The sequence below is a fragment of the Setaria viridis genome, chromosome 1, assembly GCF_005286985.2.
Source record: "Setaria viridis chromosome 1, Setaria_viridis_v4.0, whole genome shotgun sequence".
Taxonomy (NCBI): domain Eukaryota; kingdom Viridiplantae; phylum Streptophyta; class Magnoliopsida; order Poales; family Poaceae; genus Setaria; species Setaria viridis.
This window is the reverse complement of record NC_048263.2, coordinates 30,019,555-30,028,107: the sequence shown is the minus strand read 5'-3', so window position 1 is coordinate 30,028,107 and position 8,553 is coordinate 30,019,555. Positions and strand designations below refer to the sequence as shown.

The 8,553-nt window shown below is 43.5% G+C and overlaps 2 protein-coding genes across 2 annotated transcripts; both read right to left on the bottom strand.

Annotated features, from left to right (window-relative positions):
- Positions 1-533: 533 nt before the first annotated feature.
- Positions 534-1,759, bottom strand: LOC117841472 (uncharacterized). Its single transcript, XM_034721865.2, has 3 exons — positions 1,521-1,759; positions 1,248-1,438; positions 534-1,112 (listed from the first exon to the last, which is right to left on the bottom strand). The coding sequence occupies exons 1-3, from the start codon at positions 1,614-1,616 to the stop codon at positions 704-706; spliced, it is 696 nt and encodes a 231-aa protein (XP_034577756.1). The 5' UTR covers positions 1,617-1,759; the 3' UTR covers positions 534-703.
- A 730-nt stretch (positions 1,760-2,489) lies between these two features.
- Positions 2,490-7,629, bottom strand: LOC117865520 (uncharacterized). Its single transcript, XM_034749749.2, has 8 exons — positions 7,332-7,629; positions 6,577-6,696; positions 6,240-6,359; positions 5,632-5,721; positions 4,463-4,552; positions 3,389-3,731; positions 3,084-3,288; positions 2,490-2,972 (listed from the first exon to the last, which is right to left on the bottom strand). The coding sequence occupies exons 1-8, from the start codon at positions 7,502-7,504 to the stop codon at positions 2,830-2,832; spliced, it is 1,284 nt and encodes a 427-aa protein (XP_034605640.1). The 5' UTR covers positions 7,505-7,629; the 3' UTR covers positions 2,490-2,829.
- Positions 7,630-8,553: the final 924 nt, after the last annotated feature.

Sequence of the window (8,553 nt, the reverse complement as noted above, 5' to 3'; positions counted from 1 at the left end):
CGAGTGGCTATCGCGGGCGCGCATGGAGGATTGGGGGAGGAGTAGCGCCCCGCATATTTGCGGGAAGAATAGCCCCGGATGCGGGTGCACGTAAATTTGCGGGTTAGGGGAACTGTTGGAGCAACTTTTTTTCCTATTTCTCCCTAATCAAGGTTTTAGGGGTAATTTAAGGGAGCTCTTGGAGTTGCTCTAAGTCAACTATTTTAAACTTTGGTTAAATATTATTTTTCTAATGTCAAGTTTGGGTATTTAAAAATGACACAAGTAGCTGATTCGTCTCCAAACGTACTTTCATGAAACATACTTTTACTTTGTTTTATAAATATTTTCTAATAAAAGTGCTACTCAAAGGTGTTCTTTGTCAATGTCCAAAATATCCTTAATTGTGACAGGAGGAAAGTTAGCGTACAACATAATCCAATATGTGTGAATTATTCAATGCCCATATATTAAACTAGTTGGAGAGGTTGTCTATTGTGTCATTTATAGATGACATGGACACTTATTTTTTTTTGAAAGGATGACATGGACACTTGTGAATAAGCCTTTCATTGAAAAATAAAAATATATCTTGTACTCTCATAAAATGGAGGGAGCAATAGATTCCACATTTGATAAATTGCACTTACAAATTCGTAATATGTTTCATGACACGTACACCGGTACACCGTACACGGTGTGGGTTGGAAACTTGGAACTGACGTCAAGCTGTCCCCGCAGGTTGCTTGGCGCCGTAGCCGCCGTACGGCGGAGGAGCAGGGTAAGCCATAGGCGGCGGCGGGTAGGCCGGAGGCGGGGGGTAGGCCGGCGGTGGGTACGGCTGCGACCACTGCGGCTGCCCCATCGCCACGCCCGGCGCGGCGAACTGGCCCGGTACGGCCGGGTAGTCGTCCATCCGCTGGAGGTAGACGTAGGCCGCGATCGCGCACGCCGCAGCGGCGCCGGACAAGATGGACGCCGTGGAGAAGATGCCGCTCTTGAGCACGACGCAGCCGTAGTAGTAGTAGCCGCGGCCGTAGCGGCCCCGCCTGCTTGTCGAGAGGCCCCGCGTCCCGCCCCTGTTCAGCGCCGCGCCGTAGAGGAACATCGCCGCCGCCACCGCCACCAGCACCCTGACGAGGCAAGGCATCTCGGCAAATCAGATCGATGGTCTAGCGACACGCAATTGAGCGGCGGCGCGCGGCGCCACGCGCGGAACGGCGGGCACCACTGCGAGTTCACGGCGTGCGGTTACAGCAGCAGCTTACCACGCGACGATCGACAGCCTGACGACGGTGGCGTGCCGGCGGCCGGTCGCCGGCGCGTTGCGGCCGAAGCAGCCGCTGGCGGCGGTGGCGAGGGCCAGCCCCGCCAGCGCGAGCAGCGCCGCGACGACGCCGCAGAAGAGCGCCGGCGTGCGCCGGTACACGCAGCGCCGCCCGTCGAAGGCCACGAAAGCCTGCGCGTCCGACGCGATCGATCATGACCACCTAACAACGAAGGCAGGACGCAAGCTTGAGGAGCAGAGATGCTTCACTTACCTTGGACTTTGTGGCCTCCGCGACGAACCCCAAGACGGCGGCGGCGAGGCCGAGCGCGGCCACCGCCGCGCTCACCAGCACCACGCGTTTCTGCATCCTTCGAGTCTTCAACGTCAGACCGTCCTGTGCGGCTGTGCCTATCCAAAAACCGATGTGAAGAGAACAGAGGAGCAAACGAAATATCTAGCTGCAAGAAACGCGTCTGCCACTGGGAGAGCCGGATTTGCTAGTCAAATAATGGAGGGTTTAATATTTTATAACAAGACGAATTCGGGGTGTGGCCATCATGACACGGCATCATCGGAAGGATACAGAAGTATCCGTACGATAATGTATTGAGCACGGACTAGGTCCATCTCTCCGGCTAACCTGATTCCGCGAGAGACGGCGTTTGTCAACTGCATGAAATTTCTTTTAATTTTCCCAATTCCTTATCAGTTTCACAAAGCAAGAGGATAACTTGCCTGAGTTACTAATTAACAGAGGCTTGAGAGTTGGCAACGAGAGCAGTGACTAGACACGATCTGCCAGTTTCACGCGATTCCATTTTTTTTTTACAGTGAACCTAGGACATGAAGATACGATAGCTTAGCTGGAACCTGGTTTTCAGTGGAAACAGGGGGCGTGCTCTGTTCGAGCAAATATGTTAATACGGCAAAAAGAAAAAAAAACGGCATATCGTAAAATTTGCTTCTCACATTAACATACATACCTCAGATACATAACCCCTAAAACAATTACACGAACTTAACTATCCATAATAGAATGAAGATTCGTTTATCTGATAAAAAATTGAACTGAAACGGTAGGTACAATAACTGATTTGAGAGAACAATTAGAGCTACCTTGTTAACATATGAACAGAAATATGAGAACTGAGCATGAACTAGGCCATGTATGAACTGCGCACTGGATCGAAGTTAAAACCACATTTATAGATGAGGAGAAAGACCAAATCACGACAGCTGATTCATGCAACGAGTAAATAACTTAATATTAGTATCGGTGGTTTTTACATATTCCAAGAAAATAACACAGAAACTGAACCACGTTCCCATTCAACATGCATGTATTGCTATGCTGCCAGCAGGCACATCGACATGCACCTAGGGTTACATATACTAGTATCACCTAGAGGTAGGTCCTGAAATCTGCATCCTGGTTGGACTTGGACCTACTATACTGGGTTCGGACCAGCACACACCATGTAATCCCAGAAACGTTCACCATCGAACCATAAGCTAATGCTCAATTGCTCATCATACGCATCAGCTTCATCTTCCAAGGTAGATGGAACATTATCATAAGATTATTCAGAATCGTACAAGAAGCCGTCCGCATCACATCCGTACATGAAGGGGAATTCTGTATCTGGATTGCCTCTGTCATATACACCTATTATAGGATGCCTCAGATCATCCATCCCTTGCTTCTTGCATGCGTCGCAATGGCCTGTTACAGAGAAATATTTCATGACATGATGTTGTGTGCACAAATGAGCAAAAAGTAAATGTTATTGCACATCAATAAGATTTCAGCTCAATAGGATGAAGATTTTCATACCATTTTCATACAGCTCTAGAGGAGTGCAGAAGTAAATTTTCTGTCTAAATATCTCCTTCACTTCCGCAAAGAAAAGTGCTGATGTCCAATCAGCAGAACCATTAACCTTCATCTTGACAGTGAAGTTGAAATGGTGAAAAATCTTGTGATAATTTTCCACACTAAAACACTGGTGCTGAAGCTCATCAAATTCATACTGAATATCCTATAACCAAAAAAAACATTTGTTAGGAATGAGTACCTAAAAGAAGTCATTTGGTAGTAAAAACTGCAAGTAACTGAAACAACTAGAAATTCAAACAAACCTCAAAATCATCTTTGTCTTCAATGTATTTATTAAATGCTACCATCACCTCCTCCCTCATCCATTTCTTCCCATTTTGAGCAATTTCTTCGTAGGAAGCTTCAGAACATCGCCCTTGCTCTGGAACTGACGGAGCTTGTTCTGATGCTGGAACTGATCCAGCTTCTTCTTGTTCAGGTGCCACCTTTGACTCTGATCCAAACTCATAATTGTCTAGTGAAGATTGCTGGGACATTGCAGCCAGAGCATCTTTTTGGTTATTCCAAAGATATTCAAAAGCATCTTCCACACTATCAAACGTATGCTCCTTCAAGTACTCCTCAAGTTCGCGAAGCCCCTTTGGCCTAAGTAAAACCATGACCACATGGTAATCAAAGGTCAGTTTTATTTTAATCATACAGCAGGCTAACACAAAGCCCCTCAGACCTAAGTAAAATCATGACCACAAGGTCATCAAAGTTTAGTTTTATTTGAATCAAACAGCAGGCTAACACAAAGATACACCCTAAGTAAAATCATGACCCACGTAAAGATGTTTCCTTGCTTTGGAGGTATACCCTAAGTAAAATCACGATCTAAGTTAATACGTTTCTCATTGCTTTTAGTGTGGAAGGACAGCTAATTCAAACCACACTCTAAATGGAAACAATGAACTTATAAGTTATTATGAAGGGTACCATTACGCAAATGAACTCGTTTTCCTAAAATTGAAAAAAAACAAATAGCAGCTGCTTAGAAATGATTATGTAAAGCAATAAAAAAGTACAGTAATATTCATGTATGGAAGTGGTAGGTTGGACACTTCCGTGGTGGCATTGTTAAATACTAGGACATGTTTTTATATGCAATTGTCTCAGAACATTATGGCTTTATAGCAGCAACAATTTTATTTATGGTGCTTAAAATATAGGGCACAAACTAATCTCATGTCCCATTGCTATTTTCCGTTAATTAGTCCACATGCACATAAAACTAGTTAATACCTTATGCTTATAATGAAAATTGCATGTAAAAAAAATCTTAAAGGAGAGATCCAATTTACACATAGTATCAAATAGAGTTGGGATGTGTTTACTTGGGCGACACAACTTCCACGGCAGCTGATGGCTCCATAATTGCAGAATCAGGTAGGCCACTACTAGTATCACTAGTATGCACCACAACCCTAGATTAAAGCAATTGAAACTAAACAAAGTCAGCCAACATTTATTAAATCTTCTTGCAAACAGAATTTTGACTATAATGATTCTAGAACAGAAAGTACTTGTAAAGTTGTAATCGTATTGCACTTGTCCATATTCTATACTCAAGTTCTCAAGTTCAAATGAGTCCAATCAAGGTATCGCATAGTAGCAGTTTGCTGGTCAATCTATGAGATCTTGGAAAGGTTTTTTTCAACATGAGTCCTCAGTTGGGAAGCACAGGCTCAGGTTCTATCAGTACCCAAACAAATATTCCTCTACTAGGTTAGTCTGGTCACAATCAGTATCAGCACCACCGTCCATCACAATGATAAAGGTGACTGCTTTCTGGTGGCTGGTTTGTGGTTTGGAGAATTCAGGGTATTACTCCACCTTGTTTCTCCCTCAACTCACATTAACCCTCACAGTCCTACTTTGTCGGTTTGGGTTGGTTGAACAAGACAAAACTACATTGAGTAGGTCAGGCTAAGCCAAGAAACTCCCAAAGAAACTGTAGATTTACTAAAATAACCATACACTTTTTTCTCAAGCACAAAGTTAAATCCAACCTTTGGAAGCACTGAGACAATTGTGCGAAAAACTTGCAAGGATGAGAACATAACTAGCAGTTTTTCACCACAAAAAAGGTATGGATCTCTTCCTATGACATAACAGATTCCGTAGCATAGTAGTGCAAAATGAGTTTCTTTACCAAACAAGTGCAATCATTTTGCTGAGCAAAACGTGTTGCGCTATTGAATAGAGCTAGGACCTCCCACAAGTCAGGGAAAGATGAGGACAAATTGACATTGGGTTTAAAAGTCGTGGGGGACAGGATCATCCAGTCATGTTATCACCAAACAAAAATAGGAAGGATACTATGAGAAGTAAAACAAATAACAAGTAGGTACTACACCCAGAACAGAAACAATAGAAAGCTCAGTCTTCTGGTTTCACTGAGATACATACTTAAATGATACAACTTGTCTTAAGAAAACAAACCAACCAATAACCGAACAGAAAAATGACCAAGCATCATAGTAAACATGCTTGGGAGACTTACAGTGGTGACAACACTTTTTGACATGCTGACAACCCATCAGTTGTAGAATTATGCTCAGCGCTGCCCATGTCACCCAAACACATCACAGCCCTAAGTCATAACAATTTACAACCATGTTGTCAATCAACATCTATTCAGAGTAAAAGACTTGGGGGAAAGGAACCTTATAAGAGAACAAACCAACTAACAATCAAACCAGATAATCATCATAAAACAAATTATAGCAAACAAGAGTTGGGATGTGCTCAAGTGGAAATGAGTGTGGGGGAGACAAAGAAGCAATTTGCATGTGCATCTAGAGAACTGAAAATATTTTCTTCAGGGAAATGAATCTCATGAATTATGATTGCAAGGCACTTCTCAATGACACTGGATATCGCCAAAAGAGGGCAACATTAAGCACCAGGCCAGGGTTAGTGGGATAGGCGAAAAGGAGAGTACTTCTACAGTTTTCAGCAAAAATTCTCTACTATGTTCAGAAAGGGGGTCAGGAGTGATCTAACTCTTGGATGAGCACTGCAATTTGTGCAAACCACATCCAAGGATGCCGTGAAGTTATAACAACAAAAGGCCCATGATTTGAATGAAAGAAACAATAATGGTCATACCCATCAGTCGAATCAAGTGTAGAGGGTGAGTCGTTCAGCGACAGTGCCTCGAACTTTGATGTATCTGGAATTGTAGGGCCAATCTCATTGCTGCTCACCTCAGTGACATCCTCCTCAACCCTGATCGGAACATGTTGTTTGTTGAAAATCACAATGGAGGTATTGCATACAAAGTAATAGATATTCTAGGGTACATGGCCATTCTGTGCCTTCTATGAGAAGGCCAGCAGGAAATACTAGGCAAAAGGAATGCAATGGTAGCTATTTTTTATGGAAAGCAGCAGATATATACATTAACCAAAAATGGAAAGAGCAAAACAGTAATTAAGGCACTTACAGTAAGTTGGTTGGTGGCCGTGCTCGTCCTGGATTACGTCGAGATCGCCTCGGGTGATCTGAATACATGGAACTCTGCCGAATACACGTTTGAGCTGCATGTTTTGGTCTCCGGCGAGAACTGCAAAATATGTAAAAGGTAAATTTTTACCGACAACCGTATGATTGTATTTATCCTGAGGCTAGCAACAGCGGTCTCTGCTCATCCTAGAATCAAAGAACAGAAGTTTGGAGGGGGCAACAAAATGTAAAACAGAGAGCCCAAAGGCTAAGACATTACAATCAAAATTCTTTTTCCCTGCCAGGTCAGAAGCAAGAGCACCCCCAAAGCGCTTCAGAGAGTCATCATAAGCTCTTGAGCTCCATGAAATGCCACTGACCACAGGGAACATCTGCTCCACACCTTCTGAGCTAAATATTTGTTGAACCGGAACGTGAAAGGGGAAAACGTTTTGTGGCGAGTGAAAAAATAAGCTACCTTTAAAAAAAATTCCCCATTTCTCCTCCTTTCCCCAATTCCGCTCACATGGCTGCTGCTAAGGAAATATGAACTGAATGGAACATCAATCTTTCTGGCTATGTAGGAGCAGTGAACAGATGTTCCGCCGATGGATGATCAGGTTAGTGAGCATGGGGCAGCTGAGGAATTTGCTCGGGACAATATTCGTCAAATCTACTTAGAGCAGAGGAGAGGAGAGGAGAGGAGAGGGGAGGGCAGGGCAACTAAACAGAGCAGGGGGAGCGGAGGTCACTCACCCAGTTCCACGGGAGGAGGATGCTGGAGAAGGGTTTTCAGGTCGCCGTAGTCCAACCATGTCCCTCTCACGCCACATCTTCATCGACCGGTCGGCGTCGGATTGGATTACCATGCCATAGTCATGCCCATCGATACAGAGATGGACGAGGCCGGGACTCGAATCGCGATCCATGGCGAAGGCGGTGGCGAAGGCGAGGGCAATTTCGAGTCGCTCGCAAGGGAGGAGTGTTTGATTGGGGGAATTTGGTGGCTAGGGTTCCTTCACACACAGAAACAGTCAGCTTAGCTCGGCCGGGAAGCGGTTCCTCACAGGTAAGTGCATAGTGTGAGGTGACTGACAGGTAGGCCTTAGTCCACACTATGAGATTGGTTTGGGTTCGGTTCGGTCGTCATGTTTGCGTTTGGTCGTACGCATGTCAGCTGTTTCAAATTTTATTTTTATAAAAATTAAAGGCCTCCTACTTTTTTTAGACGAATTTTCAGTGTTTTGGGTGTTTATGCCACTTTTACCGGAAATGCACCATTGTCCTCAAAATTGGGTCAGGGGACACGCTAATTTCTCTCTAAAAAGAATTCGAGAACCTATTTTGAGAAGAAATCACCTCATGTCATATTTATTTTCAATTTCCAATATATTTAAAAATATAAATCTTTATCGTTTGTTTAAAAGTGACACCAATGAAAATTGTTAAAATTGACATAAGAAATTATTTTTCTATACGGTTGGATTCACCGTGAGTAGCTTTTTAATGAGTTTCATTAATTTGGTTTGTTTTTTAAACCCATCTCACCTAGAAAAATGGTTGTGCCTTTTTTTTTTACATTGATTTGACAGATAAGTTTAGATTTGGTATCTTCAATTTTGTTAAGTCTTGATTACTTTAGACTAAGTTTTAGTGGGTTGTGGTGGAATTTCCAACCAGCCCAAGATAGAGTCCAAGGTGGAGGGTTGCAATCGGTGCGCCACCGTTCCGAGCAACCCTAATAAGGTTTGGCGGGATAAAGACTACTAGAGATCATTGGAATAGTTCCGAATATCCCTCACAACTAAGTGAGGGACTTTCTAACATAGTTGTGGGAGCTAGAAAAATATAAAAGATCCTACAAAAATTGAGAGAGGACAAGACTCGAGCATGGTGGCACCAAAGCGCAACAATAGTAACCCTATGATTTCTTCAAACAAACCATCGATATGAATAATAGTTCTTTTAGTATATATGT

Coding starts and splice junctions, on each gene's coding strand:
- LOC117841472 (XM_034721865.2), bottom strand. CDS start 1,616: ATGCAGAAACGCGTGGTGCTGGTGAGCGCGGCGGTGGCCGCGCTCGGC. Junction 1,439..1,520: donor CGGAGGCCACAAAGTCCAAG/GTAAGTGAAGCA, acceptor TCGGACGCGCAG/GCTTTCGTGGCCTTCGACGG. Junction 1,113..1,247: donor AGGCTGTCGATCGTCGCGTG/GTAAGCTGCTGC, acceptor TTGCCTCGTCAG/GGTGCTGGTGGCGGTGGCGG.
- LOC117865520 (XM_034749749.2), bottom strand. CDS start 7,504: ATGGATCGCGATTCGAGTCCCGGCCTCGTCCATCTCTGTATCGATGGG. Junction 6,697..7,331: donor TCCTCCTCCCGTGGAACTGG/GTGAGTGACCTC, acceptor CATATTTTGCAG/TTCTCGCCGGAGACCAAAAC. Junction 4,553..5,631: donor CAAAAAGTGTTGTCACCACT/GTAAGTCTCCCA, acceptor GCTTTAATCTAG/GGTTGTGGTGCATACTAGTG.